Consider the following 18,190-nt stretch of genomic DNA (forward strand, 5'->3'; position numbering starts at 1 on the left):
GGAACATCCTTCTTAAGTAGATTTCCTTTAATTGAGCTCACCAGACAAACTAATCAACACAGCCCTCTGAAATTAATTATAGTAATTCAAAGAGCCCTGACACACACTACCATGTATAAATTTAATAGCACAACAAAAAATTGAATCTTTATGATATTTTAATCCAATTTGCATAATAATTTGGAACACGGTGTACCTTGGGGAATTTTAGCCTTGAAATCAGAAGAAAACGTTGTCTTATGTATGTCACATTGTCATTTTTGTTTGCAAATTTTACACATAATCAGCCACTTAGCTTTCCTGCAGTGTCACATTCTTCCATCATAGACTTTTCTTAATTCTTATATCTTTCAAGTTTTTTATAAAACTTGCTTTCGTTTTACTACTATTTTAAGATGAACCTTATTGTACTTGAACTGCACTTTAAATGACATGTCTTAAAAAATTATGTATTGTCTAAAAGTATTATATAACTTTTTTCCCTAACACCTTTTTATTTCCATTAAAGTTGTTAATTTTGCATTAAATAATATCTGAAACTATGAAGTATTTAAATGTGTCAAAATATTTTGCAAGTAGAAACTGTTGATAATAAAGTTATGCCTGGATTTTAATAATGCCTTGACATCAAAATGTCTGTTTATATTTATTTAACATTTTCTTTTTCTCCAAAGTCTGTTAATGATATTTAATGATTTTACCTACAAGGTGGTGGAACAGAAGTAACAGTGATTGCAAAAACTTACTGAGATTTTGACTCTTTAACCTGATTTTAGAGAAGCTGAAAAGAAAAAATATATTCACAAATTAAAGTAATTTATTCTGACATCACACTAGAGACTGTTAACTAAATGACTTGACCTATAAAAGACATATACAGTGTGTCTGTATACATTTTTCATAGTTTTATTATGTAAATAATTTTAGCACATATTATTTCAGTTCACTTAAAAATGTTACAATATTTTGTGTTATTTTATCACATAAAATTAAAATTTTAACATTAGCAGATGAAGCCTGGAATTGGTACTGGAAACTTTCAAAAACCTAGTTTGAATAACTTCAACTCAATCTTTCTCGCCACATAATTTTTCTCTCTGAAGTACAGAAACATGAGGAACATTAATGAGCAACAAAAAAAACTGTCCTTATACTTTAACCCTGCACCATATACTGGTTGAGCAGTGTATGTTCTGTACCGGTCAAAGGTTTACTCTCATCGGCTTTAAAGTCAAATACATTTAGAGTTTTTATGATCTGTTTGAGCAGTTCCTTTTGCAGGGTGGACTGATCACATGGCAAAAATGGTAAACTTAAAAAATAATTATTGTGTGCACAAGTGTCAATTTATTGTGGATATTTTCTGATTGACAAAGACAACACTTTACACATGCAGCAGAAGAAAGATTGACAACAAACTGTTTGGAACAGCTATAGCAGGCTAACGTTAAGCTTCTGAAATGCCCTCAACTCTGTTGAATATTTTTGAAATGAGGTGAGAAGCCTACTTTTATTTGCTATTAAGCGATTAATTATGATCATTTTTAAAAAGTTCTCTTGAAGACATTCAGTAGCAGAGATGTTGGAGGTATTGTATATACTATTATGTATTTTAACTTTCTTTCCTTTTCTCGTATTACAGTTGGTGATAGAACACTCGGAATTAAAAATAATCATGCAATCTTATATTTCTCATTTTGAAAAAGATATTCTTGAATAATTCCTGTGCTTGTCTGAGTTCAGCTATACACATGCTATACTATAATAGGGTGTACTATATACATGCTATACACATGTAGCATGCTTGGTATAGTTGCTGTCTGTTCCACAATTTTTTTCATTCCATTCTTAAGCAACTTTCATGAAAAACAGAAAGCTGCTTAGTACAGAAAAATAGAGGGGTTATAACAGCAAACCAAAATCTTCTAACATAGTTTGTTTATTTTCTGTTGAGATAATTATAACCTCCTTTTAACCTGTTCTATGTTCATATGTAATACATTCACATACCTTTTTTTTTTTTGCTTATCATCATGCTGCACAGTTTTCTGTTATTAATAAATCCATTTAGCTTACATATAGTGTACTACTTTCTTTTTCTGAAGTGCAACAAGGATCAATAGAGTTGGCCAAGGTATGGAGATAAATAATTCTGCATGATGTTAATTCATTTTCTGAGCACGGTCCTGTCCTTGTTGACATTTTGCCCTCTAAATATGCATCAGGGGTGCATGATTATTATGACACATGCACCACATCTCACTTTAGATTTGACTCTAGACAGTGTGTTTGCAAGCAAACGGTTTGATGTTAATTTGCATTTTATCACTTGATGTTTGATGTTGTATCATTGAAAACATGTATTTGCTGACATGTGAATGAAGTGTACCACTACAACTTTGCTGCTAAATAATGTTAATGAAAACGCATGCCTGTGGACCTACCAAACATACAGGTGCAACTTAATCAATTAAAATGTCTTAGAAAAGTTTGTGTATTTCAGTTATAATTCAGAGATAAAAGCTAATTTTTAAAGTTTATTATACATAGATTTAAAATGGAAATCATTGGTTATCCTATTCTTATCACAATTGCTTTCCTTCCACTAAACGTCTAATTTAAATACAGCTTTCAAATTATAGCCAGCTTCTTTAGCGATAACCTTTTGTTGCTTACCCTTTTTGTCAATGACTATTTGACAAGTGATTGGACAAATGTCAAGTCAGAAGTCTTCCCTCTGATTCTTTTAGGCCATAACGCAACATTTATATATATATATATATATATATATATATATATATATATATAATTTTACTTGTCTTTAATCATTTTCTGGAAAACTTAATATAGGGGTTTACATTAGCAGTAAGCCATGATCATCAAAATAAGAGAAATAAATTCTTGAAATAGTTCTTTGTGTACATGAGTTTTCTGAACTGATATCTTGAATAATTAGATTTTCAACAATGTTCTAATTTATTGAAAGGCACCTGTGTTGATTACTTTAATTAAAACTGCATTCAAACAAAAGTTTGACATGCCTCTCAAACTTTGTACTATCCAAGTATGCAGTCCTGGGAAAACGAAGACTGTCATGACTGGTAATGTGAAAATAGGTGTAATTACACATTTAACAAGAATTACTCAGTGTGTCATTTTCTGTGTGACTTCATCAACTTTGCACCATTTCCTTTAAGTGTGCACACATTCATTCATAGACAGCTCTATTAAGGTCCTTCAACATTGTCAGTTGGGGTATTTTATTATGCAATTCATGTTGTCTTGGGATTATTGTCCTGTTGCACAATCCAATTTTATCCTGGATGGATGATGTCACATTTGGCTTTAGAATACTTTGGCATATAAACCGTTTCTTGATCAACTCAAGGAGTTCAAAGTACTCAAATCCTAAAGCTGCAACTCAACCTCAAATCACAACTTCTATACTACCATGAGATATTATATGTATGGACAAAAATCCTGGTATCCCTGTTAAATTATCTATACTCATTCAGTGTTTTCTTGTTTTTAATGTTATTAACTAACAAAGAAAAAGCTGACTGAAATCTGTTGGGTCTCAAAGATGTCTTTTCTCACATGTCAATAATCATTCTCATCACAGAATTATGGACTTCACATTGCTTGGACTGTAACAGTTGCTACATTCTTGGGGTTCAACGATAGCTTCTCTAAGGTTAAGCATTTCTGATGCTCTGCATCTGATTTATATACATCTAGGTTTCCCCATGACTGTTCAACAGTTCTGGAAAAGCAAACTTTTTTCAAGAACATCATATAAAAAGTGTTATTGAATATACTATATTAATTGGTGAGCTGCACTTCTGTAGAGAAAACAAAACAGCATGTTTAAAGGCAATACAGAGCTCCATCTAAAAAAAAAAGTTAGAAATAATATCAAAAAGTTAATTTCTTAACTTTTGACTATTCTTAACCTTTCTTAACTATTGAACTAGTTCACTTCAAAATTTGTAATTCAGATGGTGTAAAGATTCATTACACACACAGTGATATATTTCAGAATAAGTATGCATTTCTGTTCATTTTAATAATCTTGCTTTGAAGCTAATGAAATCACAAATTAAGTTCCTCTGAAAATTTGAATTTATCAAGACCAATAAAAAAAGCATATTTTTAATACAAATTTTATGCCCAACGCAATCATAGGAAAGACTACTGACCTAACAGTTATCAAGCAGGCAACTGATGGATAGAAGCTGAGAAGCTGGCTGTTCACAGAACACTGTGTACATCAAATTACTGGAAGGTTTAGTGGAAGGAAGCATGTATGAGAAAAAGGAAATCAAGAATCAGGCACAAGTCCACCCTGCAGAGAAATTTTAAACAAAGTCTGCCAGTGCTTCAAGAGCATAAATATCCGGTGATGTCTGGTGATGACACAGCTCTGGGAGCTGTGTCATCTGCTGGGGCTAGTTCATTGTGTTTTATCAAAGCATTGATGCAATAATTAATGCAAAAGGAGCATTTATTGTGCAGTAGACAGGCACACCATCCAGTTATTTTCTTTTTTTTTATTAGTCCTGGGTAAATTGTAATTTTGTACGAGTTTTCATAAGCAGGAAGCCATAATTATCAAAGTTAACTGAAATAAATCTTGAAATATCGCTTTGTGTGTCATAAATCTGTATAGTATGAGGTTCACTTTTTTAACTAAATTACTGAAATAAATCAACTTTGATATTTTATTTATTTATATGTACCTTTAATACATATTTTAATAAAAACAGTTTGGAGGACAAGTTGATGAGCATTATGAAAAGCTACATATTGTCACCTCCTTAAAATAGGAAAAAATAATCATGTAGGCCATTATTATAGGAATATGCCTATTTATTTACAACTAAACATATTTCCAAAGCTTTAGCTTAGCCTTTGATCAATAAATCTTAGAATTCTTTGAAAGGTTTTTTGAAAAGACCACTTTAGGATTTTAGAAGAGAGTCGGGCTGTTTAAAGGATTATTGAAGACTTATGCGAGTAATACGTATTACTGGTACTCATGTTAGAATTCCTCTAGATCAGGGGTGTTAAACTCCAGTCCTCAAGGGCCACTATCCTGCAGTTTTAAGATGTGTCACAGATACAAAACACTGGGATGAAATGGCTTGATTACCTCCTTCTTGTGTAGAGGCTTACTCATGACCTAATTATTCTATTCAGGTGTGGTGCAGCAGAGGCACATCTAAAAGTTGCAGGGAAGTGGCCCTCCTGGACTGGAGTTTGACACCTGTGCTATAGATCAGTGGTGCCCAAAGTTGGTCCTCGAGGGCCTTGCAGGCATCCTGCATGTTTTAGTTCTCTATCTGGTGATAGTAACAACTATTTCAGCATGTCGGTGTTCTTCTTAGGCCTCTAATGAGCCATCATTTGAGCCAGGTGCGTTTAACCAGGGAGAGAACTAAAACACGCAAGATGCCTGCAAGGCCCTCGAGGACCAACTTTGGGCACCCCTGCTCTAGATCCTTGCATTTTTTTTTATGTACAACTTTCACCTTCACCTCTGTATGCATGTAAAAACACTGACTGAAATCCAAACACACGTGTGTAGTATTAATGGTCTGATGTCCCCCCTCCTTCTTTGTCTCTGTATGATTTTGGTTCTCAGAAAAGACACGGTTTACAGATGAACCAGAGAATACCCACCTGAGGACCATACAGATCAATCCTGTGAATACTCTCGCCATCAAACCAGTCGGTCACAATAAATCCACCAGTAGCTTGATCCCACCCATCAGAGAAGCAGAGGATGAGTGCTGAGCTCCGGACCTCACCCTGACACCTGGACAACTGGACCTCCAACAGGACATATTGAGTGGGTGTCAGTGTGGACCTTGGATCATTTATCAGCAAGACAAACTGCTTTTCTTCCTTCATCTTTGCAGCAATGTAACATCTGAGCTGATGTAGAAACATAAAGACAATCCTAACCACCACTCAACTTTCAGTTTGCACAGCAGTGACCAGACTCCATGACGGGGTTTTTTTTCTTTGCTTTTTCACTTTATTTTGAGGAATGAGGGTCACTTGAGCAAGAGCATAACCATAGGCAATTATAAGCCCTGCTGGATAAATTACTATAGTTGTAAAAGTTGCCTTTTAAGCTGTACATGAACAACTACTGCTACTGCATTTGAGTCTGGTTAAAGTATTCTGTACAGTTTGTTAGAATGTGTATTTCACATCCAGCTGCACCCCCACACCCATCCACCACCACAGTGGCATTGTTGAGGACTGATGCTGCGCCCCATTTACCACAGGAGTCGGAAATCCAGTAAGGGATGAAAATTGGCACTGGCCTAAAGTGGGTAAATTTTTGAAATGGTGGGGAGATATAATCAGTTCAAGGGTCAGGAGGACAGGTTTGCAATTTATCAATTCACCTATAGGGAGCAACAACGCACCTGAGCTGCAGCTACATTGCTGCAAAAACCATTAATAGTAGAAGAAATACTGAACAGTTTTATATACACAGTAAGTAGTTGATAAAAACTTTTAAACATTCTCAAAATGAGCCAAATAATATTATGAGCTAAAGAAAGCACTAACTGAGTGTTTTTTATGAGAATAGCATTGTTCCTAATGCGAGCAGCAGGTTTTGGATTTTTTGACCTTTCATTATTTGATGCTTTTGCAGTTTTGCGCTTTGTGTAACCCAAATTTATTCAGACATTTTCTAAAGCAACAGGTGCATTGGAACTATATTTCCATTTTTTTAAAGATCTTAACTTATACAGCAGTGAACAGTGGTTGATAATTTACGTTTTAATTACCTCATGATAAATCACTTCCAAACTTTTTCTACCTTCAAGGTGACATTTATCATGTGCAATTTAACAGAAAATCTAATTAGTTGAAATGATACATTTTATACTATATTATACAATTTAAAACTTCTGCTACACAGGTGTGCTCACTGGAAAACAGAAAATTGGCTGAACCACATTGTGATTCATTTTCAGCTTTCCACATCTGAAATTAGCAATACATTTTTTTTTCCTGAGTGATAATTTGTGAAATGAGACAGTTCTGATCCCTTTTAACCTCTCTACAAACTATGGCTTTAGCACAAGGATGTAAATGCGCAAATATTCTGAAAGTCTAAGAATTAAACTGTCCCTAAAATAACTGGAGATAAATCAAAAGCTGGCTCAATAAAGCAATAGTATAGGGTGTGCACACGGTATTTTATTTTTTTTATGTTCTCTCACATTTGTGTATTTTTGTATTCAATAATACAAAAAAATATACAGGTCACACTAAATGTGGTTCAAAGTAATGTTGTATGATCATCAAACTGTTATTCTGTTAGAGCCAATAGGCACAAAAGGGTATCATAATTATAATCAAGAATATATGGTGTAAATTCAGAGTCTTCTGAAAATATACAGTTAAATTAAAAGCAAGATTTGAACATTTATATTGTTTATATTGTTATCTCCAACATATATCAAAAGTACTTACCAACAGAGAGAAATATACTTGTAATGTTTTATTACTTGGGTATGCACTCCACCTACATTATCCATAAAGTAAGTAAGTAAGTAAAAAGAGAGAAGATGGGAACACTTGGATATGTTTATGATTGATTCCGTGGGGCTTGTTAACTGTGAGCTTCATGAACATGATACCTACTGGTAGAAGTAGGAAACAACAATGAATTTGCTCTCTATTTTATGCATAAAACACTGCAATATATTCTGTAGAAATGTAACATTCTGGGGGTGACTGATCAAGTCAAAACTGAAAAATAAATGTTTTTCACTAAAGCTTTCCCAATGTTTAGCAAGCATGGCAGCCATGTTTGTGGTGGTTGGTGTTAATAAGAAACCCACAACTTTTCTCCTGGATATTCCAAGTTCAGGACTTGTCACATTTAGTTTTTTAACTCAACATCCAAGGATTCCAAGTGCAAGTGGTGCGCAGCATGACTCTCAATGGTTTCTTTGCCATTTGGAGCTAATTCACAACATTTGTGATGGTTAACATCGGCCAGTGTCCATACTGAAATGGCATATGGCTCTAGCCTTATCTCTATACACATGTACTTGTCTTATCTTTGCCTTTTCAAGTCTGTAAATGTTTTAAATGCTTTCTTATGCAAACCAAAACTCCCAAAATACCACAAATGAAACAAAAAGTAACTTTTTTATGATAGAGCTGTTTTTTTGTTCCTGAGATCTATTCATTAGCACACAATACCATTGACAGTTTCTATAACAGAGCATGGCACAATATTCCAAGTATGCAGATGAGTTGATATTTTTTTAAAGCCACATATCGCATGACGTGGGCATCTTTAAGTCCTCCTTTGGCTGTAAGCACTGCCTGACACAGGATTGTCTTGGAGGCAATGAGGAAACTTGAATGTACTCCATGACCAATCTTAATGCCATGATCGCTTCATTGCATGGATGCTCGTCAAACAGCTCTATCATAAAAACGGGTTTGTGTCCAAAAACAAGAATTCTGATAAATCAATAATGATCAACAATATCAGCAAATATGGTTGTTTTACTCTCAGAAATCATGTCTTATTTAAATAATGGAACACAGCTATATTGGCACTATTGTCACTTTACTTTAGTATCCATGAAGATAGAAAGTAATAACATTAGTCCGTGACATTCTGAATCCACAGATGGCCTATCTTAGGATTTGTGTTGGATGTTGAAGGACAAAACACCAGGTTTGTGACAGTTTTACTGGCATAGAGACAATCTGAGCTATCCATTCCTCTGTGCCAGTAATGTGCCAGGCAGTGCTGAAGCCAACGGAGGACTCCACAAAGACCCACTGCTGCGAAAAGAGGCTTCTAGTTTTGCTTTCTTACTGTCAGTAATTCAACTCTCAAACGTCTTAAAAACAGCTTCCACCACCGTCGCAAAACAATGTATTTCATGTAAATCTGTAAAACTTAATGTAAAGTATTTCTTTGTAGCGTGTTCCTGTTTGACGGTACCTGTGGTGTTGAGATGCATTCAGCATTGCTTGTATTTATTTTATGCACTTTTTAGCACATTCACTCATCAAACGATAGTCCTGATTTGATATCTACGTCACTATACGCAGAAATAACATTATCGTCTTGTATAAATTTGATTGTACATAAATTGTACATGATTTCATTTTGTATTTTCACAAATTAAAAGCAGATGTATGGTGTTTTATCGAATGAGTTGTTAAGCCTTTACAGATTTTTCTCTTTTATAATTAAATGCACATCACTGAAACAGATGGACAGTATAAGAAGAACAGGAGGTTTGTGTCTGATATCTAAGCAGATCAAATAATGTCTCTCTGAACTCTAAGGATAAAAGGCTGATAAAAACACCCCACGTCCTCACCTTGGGGAAAGAGTGCGCCCATTATGTTGCTTGTTAACGATTTTACACACTGTGGCATTGTGGGAGACTGTCAGCATGCCAATAACATTTACAGTCTAACACCTCCCAGAGAGGCGGCTGATTTTCCAGATCCTGCTGCCAGCGGCTGTGTCACCTCATTTTAGTAAACAAACACATCCAGCCATCCTCTAAGATCAGCTATCAACAATACCTGCGCTAAAGGGGAGGTATTTTACACAAGGAATTGCTATAAATGCAATGCCTTGTAAAAGTTCAAGGGCTATAAACATCTTCACATCTATCATAAAACTCCAAAATTGAATATATTACATCTGGATTTTATGCAGTAGACATGAATAGAGCAGTGAAACCCCAGTGAGTCGAGACTTTCATAAAACCTTAGGTCTACCAGCCTGGCACATCCAGAGACTATCATTCTGGGCCCATTTCTCTTTGCAAAAAGGCTCAAGCTCAGTAAGATTATATAGAGAGCATCTGTGAACTTTAATTATCAAGCTCTATCACAGATTTTCAAATACATAGACTTTGACTAGGCTATTCTAGCACTTAAATATGCTTTGATCAAAACTGTTCCATAGTAACTATGGCTACCACACTCAAAAACTTTATATATTACATCAGGTTTTGCATGTAGGTCTAAAATTTCAATTTCTGGTCTTATCTGACCAGAGTGATTTGTTTTAGTGTTCCATTTTCTCTACATGGTTTGTGGCAAACTTTTACCAAAATGTCATAAGGCTTTCTTCTTGCCAATCGTTCACAAAGGGTCAAATTTGTGAAACTCAAAAACAATAAATATTTTGCTGACAGATTTTTCCACCTCAATGGTCTCCTTACCCAGCCTGTTAGTTTAAAATAAGTTCTATTAAGTTTGAAATGTTCAAGGATTGAGATATTGTCTTAAACTTCTACACAATCTGGTCTTTGGTCTTAAAGACACTGTTTGTCCAGTAATGTTCTCGAAAGATCTACACAGAAAGTTTATAGTGTTTATAGTGTTTTAAAGTGTCTTATATTATTTTAGACATAGGCGAGTCATTTAATTAAATTTGACTTCATTTTGGGGTATCAAAGTAAAGGGGTTGTGTACTAGTGCATGTCACATTTTTAAAAGAAAAGCACATTTTAAAGACTAAGGTAATTTTCCTTCCACTTCATAAATATGAGCTATTTTGCATTGGTCTATCATATAATGAAACACATCAAAGTTGATGGCTTTCATGTGAGAAAATGTGAAAAAGTTAAACAAACACAAAAATCCACAGTTGCCTCTGAAGACCATTCTTTTGCCCAGCTTATACGGGTGATAATAGTTTCCATGACAATGCAGCCTTCCAAGTGCATCAATGCCAGCCCGGATAAGCAGTGATTCTTTACCAAAACAAAGGGGTCATTACGGCAGCTTGTCAAATCAATGCAGAGAGTGTCCTGGCTGATTAAGGCGTCCCCTCTCAGTCCTGACACAGTGTCAATATTGGCTGGCCTGTAGCTGCACACTCCCATGATTGGACTGAAATGCCCATCAGTCAGGCAGCTGAGCTGGACTAATGATTCCCTGTGCTGCCTATTAGAGAGACATGACAATTTAATCCTGTGGGCCAGGCGAGGAAAAGTGACCTTGGTGCTTTATATTGAGGCTGAGGTAAATTGACAAGAGCAGATAAATCTTTACCTTGGGCTATTAACAGAATTAAACAACAACAAAGGCAGAAGGTTCTATCTTTGTTGTTGTGTTTGAATGTGCCTTTTCCTATCCCAGTAAATTTAGGGCTCCCACATGTTTTTATCAGAAAAATTCATATTCCAGATATATTCCAGAAGATAGATTTTTTCCCCCACAGTTCTCAGTCTTTTAAGATTATTTTAAAATTCAAAATACCAAAATGCACTATAAATATATGGAAGATTTTTTTTTTTTTACAATGGGTTGACCTTAAATGTGGAACCTGGATAAACCAGGGTCAGGCAGTCAGGAAGGAAGAAAACAAAGGACTGAAGAATAAAGGCAGCAAAGAAGAAGATCACAAGGAAGAAAGGAAGGGAGTAAAGATGGAAATGATGATGAAAAGGAAAACCACAAAAGGGATGAGGATGAGGTAGGACACAATGAAGGGGAAAAGAAAAAGATAATGAAAAGAAAGAAAGGAAGGAAGGAATAAATGAAGGAAGTTAAGACACGAAGGAAAGAAAGGAAGGAACGTAGAATATAAGAAAAGCAGAGGACACAAAGAAGGGAAAAAGGACAAGGGGAAGTAAAGGAGAAAGGCAATCATGAGAAACAGGAAAAGAAGAAAGGATGAAAACAAAGGAAAATAGGACAAGGAAAAAAAGATAAGATGAAAGGAAGGGTTGAAACGAGGTAAGACACAAGTAATGAAAGAAACAAAGACAGCGAGAATCTAAAAAATACAAGGAAGACAGAAGGACACAAAAAAGGAAGAATAGAAAGTAAGAAGAAAAACATAAGGAATGGAGTAAAGAAAGGAAAGATGACAAAAAGTGGACATTAGTAAAGAAAGATACAAGGAATGACACTAAGAAAGAAGAAGGCAATGAAGGACACAATGAAAGAAGGGATGAATAAAATAAATAGCACTTTTAAACACTGAGATAGGGAATAAAGTATAGATTTAATGATATTTTCTATACTCATAAATCCCAGACATGGAAGATAATCAAATTCCACACTTTTCAAGACTGCATAGGAAACTTGTAAATCTAAATATTAAACAATATTTGTTTGTTTAATATTTACAAATATTGTTTGTAATAATCACCTCCACCTTCTGGTGGTTCACCTCCTAATTGAGTCAAATAAAAGCCATTGTTTAAATCCATCTCTTTTTAAGAATCAGGCTGGAATATTAAAGTGGATGCTGCTTGAAGCTCGGTGTTTTTCAGATGTTCAAAGCCATTCCTGTATTGCCACAGGGCAAGCTATATTGCCTTGGACATCTATCTTAAGGGTACGAGAACAGTGTCTACATGGTTGGAAAAAAGCCATGTGTTTACACAGATGTTCCAAGCTTTTAGCACATTTCTTCCCCTACTGAGTTGCAGCGCCATCCTTTGTGCCGAGGGCCATATACATTTTATATTAGTTTCCCCTTTGATACTGAAATGAGGGATGGTAAGGTTTTGTACACTAAGACTCTTAAAAACTGCATTTAAATTGAGAAAAATCTAACATTTTTTGTTGTTAGGACTAAATCTATTTCTCTTTTTTTGCATGGTTGTGTCAATATAACGTATATCAGAAAGAAAGATAATGTGCCCTCAGCATTAAAAACAGAGAAAGATAAGAATTTAATTACTGTTGTAAGGATGGATCACCATTCTCCAATGCAATCTGTCTTGCAAGACCTGGTTAAAATATGGACCTTTTAATGTTCTCTAACAAATAAAGGATAACTTGCTTCATTTACTTTGTTCTCATGCATGCTTATAGTCTATATAGTCTAAAGTAAAGCTTTCGGCTAATTTATAATTTAGCATAGACAATATGGCTAACTGCCAGGGTGCCATTCCGACATGAGCCAGGTACAGATAGAAGGATGGGAGCCTCACATTGACAATGATATTTACCAAAACTAAAATCCTACAAATGAAGAATAGAACTGAGTTCTTGCAAGGCCGACAAACAGGCTGCAAAATGGGGATGACACATAATAGAAGGATCTGATCACCAATGATGAAACTAAATGACTTATAACTTCCAGGGTGGTGATCAGTGACAGGATGCAGTGCAGTTCAGTGGATAAGAATATTGAATAGTGGTTTGCAGTAGTTTAAGTAGTACATCAGGATTTTAAAAAAGCTAAAACAAAAAGTTTGAGTAAGGGGGATTTGAATAAAAATCCCGCTTACTGTCCGACAGCAGAGAAATTCAGAATTGGTAACGATAAAAGTAGTAGTTACCAGGGGTACAACCGTGGCTGCCGACAAGTGGGTACAACCAGATCCGAGGCTTAATTTTACATTAAGTTTCAGGGATTTAGCGCCTATTTTTTCTGTTTTCAATTTTTCTTCTGCACATTTAAAAAAAAATTTCTTAAAGAAAATAACCTGTAGCAAATGACAAACAGATGGCAACATCCCATAACATTACTTCTAAGCCAAAGTTGTAAAGATGATTTACAATTTGTACGATATCATTCTCTGTGATTCATGTTTCTGTCAGTTCACTCACTGGAGGTTAATAGAAATGCCAGCATACTTGTTGATTTACTTAGTAAAATTTTCATCCCAAGGTTCTGGTGTAGAAGATTGGAGTCAGAGAGAGTTACAGGATTCATGCATTATGCAGAACAAGTTGAGGCAACCTTCAGCCATCACAGTCTTTTCTATATATTGCTGTGGGCTTGACCCTTCCAAGGCTAGAAGGAGCATTTGATATATTTAACCACTACTGCCATTAAATTACTCATAGTCCTTATGAACTGAGCCCTTTTTTTATACATCCAGTAACATCAAGGTGGTATAATTTTGATTAAAAGAGAGTTTATGTTGGGGTTTTTTTAACCGCAGGTAAAGTTTTATCAAAGAGGAAGAAAATCATATTTTATATGTGAACTTAATCAGCAAATAAATCTCCTGCTTGGCCCTTCTGATTTTTATGCCCCCTTCATCATATGTCTGACGTACGCAGAAAAAAAAAAAAAACCCTGCTACTTCTGTTTGATGCAGAACACATCAGGAACGGACAGGGAGTAAAAGGTTGGTGTACAGTATGATGTCCCTTTTCATATAATTGGCGTTAGAATTATTTATGACATTAATTGCTGCATTATCGACTAGCTGTCAACTCCTTGAGCTTAGAGTCCATTCTTCTTCGCTAAGAGCGCCTGCTCAGCCTAAAGTAGACTGACAAGCTAATTATACCATCTTCCCTCTCAATGATAAATGCCATTAATGTGAATCTAGCCTTGAAATGAGATTCCCAAATCGACCCAGATCATCTTCATTCTGCCTTATTTCCTCTCCAATCAATTTATCTTAAGGAATTCATGGCACTTTAAAAAATCTCTAATATTACCCATTTATTTTGTATACAGATTCAGAAAATAAAACAAATCAACTCTGTTTATGTTTAAACAGTGATTGATTAGAGACTTGCCAAAAATGCAAGTGGTTGTATCAGTTATGGCCTGAACATATAGCATCAGAGGTTTACTTTCATAGTATAGAAAAACTCCCCTTCTATTTGCTCATTTTTGACATGACATCATGCTAAATTTTTCTTGTTCGAGGTCATTTAGGAAAACTAGAGTTATTTCTAATTGCCTAATTCCATACCAATGAAAATGCTTTTGAAGACATTTAAGATTTTGATGGCATGGGCTGAATTAACAGATCATTAGGACTGTTGCCTTGCAGCAAGAAAGGTCCACTCCAAGCCTGGTGTTTTCTTATATAGAGTTTTTGTCTTCACCCTGTACATGTTCTGTGTGTTGTTTGTCCTTTTTGTCTCAATACCTCTGACCTGTCCAGAGGTACTGTCCAGTGTGTACCTGTTTCTTACTGACAAAACTGCAGCAGACTGGCCCTATTCCCACCTCGGACAGACAGATGGACGGATGGATGATTGAAACCAGTTGTGATTCCTTTCCTTCTCCACACACGAAGATTAGCATCTTTAGGGAGCAGGTGTAAAAAGGCATACTCTGTCAGACCAGGGAAAAGCACTGTTGCCAACTTAGCATCTTTGTCGCTATATTGATAACTGTTTTTTAAAATAAACTATTTAATTCTAAAGCGCCTTGAAACAACATTTGTCATGAATTAGCTCTATATGAATAAACTGATTTTAACTGAAGATATCAATAACAATAACTGTATTTCCTGCTTTTTCCATAAAAGATTATTCACACGTTCAGTATTGATGTTTCAGTGCCGGGGCAGCTTAGCAAAAATCTATACATTAATGCAAATGTGTCAAAACATTAAAATTGAACTTTAAAAATCCCTTCAAGCTACTAACCTCACATTTTAAAAACTAGACCTTTTCATCAACCCTGCCCACACACTCTAAATAAGGCTCACATTATCGTCCTACACTTGAGTATGTAGAAAAAAAATGAGGGGAAAAGACCAAAAAAATTGTTTTCCTGCCACTTGGAACTGATTGTTTCATACTATTTTTCCTTTTTAATGATGCCGTTAACATATCTCGACTTCACAGTGGATGTACCCTGACAACAATGAGAGCTGACACATACCAAACTTGGTATGTCCCAGAGCCATCTTCAGTGGCTGGGATGCTGTCAGCTCCACCTACATCAGTGGTTGTGTCTCAATGGTAGCGTGACACATGTCAGAAACTTTTACATGTCTGCTCTTTTCTGCACAGAGCTTCCTCATCCTGGAGGTGATGTTTTACTTATATTTATGTGTATGAATATTCAAAGTGGTTTTATTTGCTGTGATTCTGACAGCACTTTTGTCTCACTCTCCAAATTTAAAAATCAGACTAAACTTTTCCTATTTTCCTTGTCATTTAGGATAAGGATATTATATGCTAAATTAAAAAATAATGAGGATATGGTATTTTATATGATGGTCAGACTCAGCTGAACCCTCAATCAGCTAAAATATTCCTAAAATTCCTACTCATCTTTTTAAACCTACTCAATACATTTTGAGTAATTAATAGACTATGTTCATCTGCAGCTCCATCAGCCTCAGCAGCTAAAAACAGAGCCTACAATTCAACAGGAAAAGCCATCTGTGATGATTGCACATGCCTGCTGCATCCAGAAGCACATCTGATCTTTAACCTCCTTTGATCAGCAGTTTTGGCAAGGCAATCCATCATGGTGCTCTTACTGTCAGAAGAGGTGCCTGGCTGCAGCTGTGTGTCACTGCCTAAGAGGGGCTGCTTAAAGGCAATCATGTCAAGCTCCTCACGACTGCTCAAACTCCCAGATTGAAGGAGGACTTGACAGGGCCAGAAGAGTCAGCTGAAGACACTGGAGGGCTGTGTCTGACTGCTCTGTAGCCATGACAGGATGGTTGATTGCATACTGCAAACAGCTGACTGGATTCACTCAAAAATGCATGAAATTTAACACTCTAATACACAATTTGGGAAGCAGATTAAATGTATATTTTATCATGTTACAACCACCAAGATAAATTTCATTTTCTGAGGTTCCCCTTTACTGTTATACTTCTAAACAAATCCAATGCAATCATTTACCTTTAGAATCCTCATAATTATTAAATAGATTTCACCTGTTTGTGACTTTATCTCAATATAAATACAGCTGCTCCATCCATTCATCTTCTGTAGCCGCTTTGATGGATTGCTGCACAGCCCATGACTCAATGCAATTGGTTGGATTTCCTCTAAAGCAATTTTTCTTGTTTTTTTTTTTATTTGTTTACATATTTAACAGAACTTGATTTTGTTTACTTGAAATAGATGTAACTGAATCTGTCTTTAAGATTCATCAAAACTGAATATATATTTCTGTATAAGAATTTGATCTGTTTTGTTTTGAAAAGTGTCTAGAGACCACATTTGCTGTGGATCAATGTTATATACAGTACCTACACTAAATTGAACTGCTTCAAATCAATACTTGCAAGACTGCTGGAGTGTGGTGGCAGATGGGGAGAGGTTTTTTTCTTTTCTGACTAAACAACACTTTACAGTGGCACAAAAACTCTATTATAATAGTGCAACATGGTAGTGACAACGTCATGCTGTGGAAATGCTTCTGTTTAGCAGAGAGACTGCTCAGCGTTAATGAGAGATGTGATGAACCTAAATATTACACAATCATAGAAAAATACCTGCTAGATGCTACAAAAGACTTGAAACCAGACTTGAAGGCTCAGCTTTCAACAGAACAATGGTGCTAAACATACAGTGAGAGATATAATGGATGGTTCAGACTAAATAATAATCATGCATTACAATGATCCAGTCAAAGCCCAGATCTAAATCCAATTAGGAATCTTTGATGGGACTTAAAAATTACTGTCCCCAGATGCTTTCCAATCAATCAGTCGGAGCCTGGATGGTTTTCTGAAAAAGGGTGGGGAAAACTTTCCGTCTCTAGATGTGGAAATCTGAAAGAGACATAAACCAAAACACTTGAAGCCTTAATTGCAAAGAAAGTTGGATTTACAATGAATCAACTGAGGGGGAGCTGAATATAATACTATACTGCTCCTTCCAGAATATGTAATACTTTGTTTTTGGTCAAAGACTGGAAAATCCAGTGAAGTCGTTGTAATATAACAAACAATTAAAAATGACATGTTGTGTTTAACATTACTGAAAAACAGAAAGTTAGCATCTGGAAGTCTGACTTTCAATGCAAGAAGCACTGTCAGAAAAAGTACTGTTTCATGGGAGTATCCTGCCAATCCATGGTCACAAAATGTTGCTTTTGGCTTTATTTACAAAAAGGATCTAGGGTGAGTTGACCTGAAATGCATCAAAAATATGATGCATCTTTTTGCAAGCCACACACCAAAGGACAGTGAATATTTTTATGCCAAAGTACACAATAAAACAAAGACCTAACTCTGGTTCTCAAAGAGATCTTATTAAAAGGATGTCAGGCCGTCATTCCACAAAATAACACTTGTCAGAAACCCAGAGAAACCAGTGGGAGCTATTCTGGCTCCACTGTCGATAACTCTTTGACAGAGAAACAGATAGAAAATTCTCCATCTCTTTCACACAAGCACTGAGTGCATTAAGTGCAAAAAACCAGCCCTGACTTTCAGACAAAGAAGCTGAGTGACGGCTTGCTGACTGCAGCTCCAAGGGT

General features: G+C 35.6%; 1 protein-coding gene and 2 long non-coding RNA genes across 16 annotated transcripts in view; 1 reads left to right on the plus strand and 2 right to left on the minus strand.

Moving 5' to 3' along the window:
- LOC114151845 (calcium-activated potassium channel subunit alpha-1-like) overlaps nucleotides 1-9,211 on the plus strand; it is a 96,865-nt gene extending 87,654 nt beyond the window's left edge. For 12 of the 14 annotated variants that reach the window (XM_028029302.1, XM_028029300.1, XM_028029307.1 and 9 more), the window contains 2 exons: nucleotides 2,106-2,134; nucleotides 5,645-9,211. In XM_028029302.1, coding sequence (XP_027885103.1) covers nucleotides 2,106-2,134; nucleotides 5,645-5,796 — 181 coding nt within the window. In that variant the 3' untranslated portion in view covers nucleotides 5,797-9,211. Of the gene's footprint in view, nucleotides 1-720; nucleotides 723-2,105; nucleotides 2,135-5,644 lie in introns of all 14 variants that reach the window. The other 2 variants (XM_028029303.1, XM_028029308.1) reach the window with 2 other exon arrangements.
- The window catches only part of LOC114151850 (uncharacterized), a 131,863-nt gene that overhangs the window by 5,165 nt on the left and 108,508 nt on the right, over nucleotides 1-18,190 (minus strand). The window lies entirely within an intron of this gene.
- Nucleotides 982-2,149, minus strand: LOC114151852 (uncharacterized). Its single transcript, XR_003597031.1, has 2 exons — nucleotides 1,783-2,149; nucleotides 982-1,743 (listed from the first exon to the last, which is right to left on the minus strand). It is a non-coding gene; the product is annotated as an uncharacterized LOC114151852 (long non-coding RNA).

This window comes from Xiphophorus couchianus, chromosome 10 (genome assembly GCF_001444195.1).
Source record: "Xiphophorus couchianus chromosome 10, X_couchianus-1.0, whole genome shotgun sequence".
Lineage (NCBI taxonomy): Eukaryota > Metazoa > Chordata > Actinopteri > Cyprinodontiformes > Poeciliidae > Xiphophorus > Xiphophorus couchianus.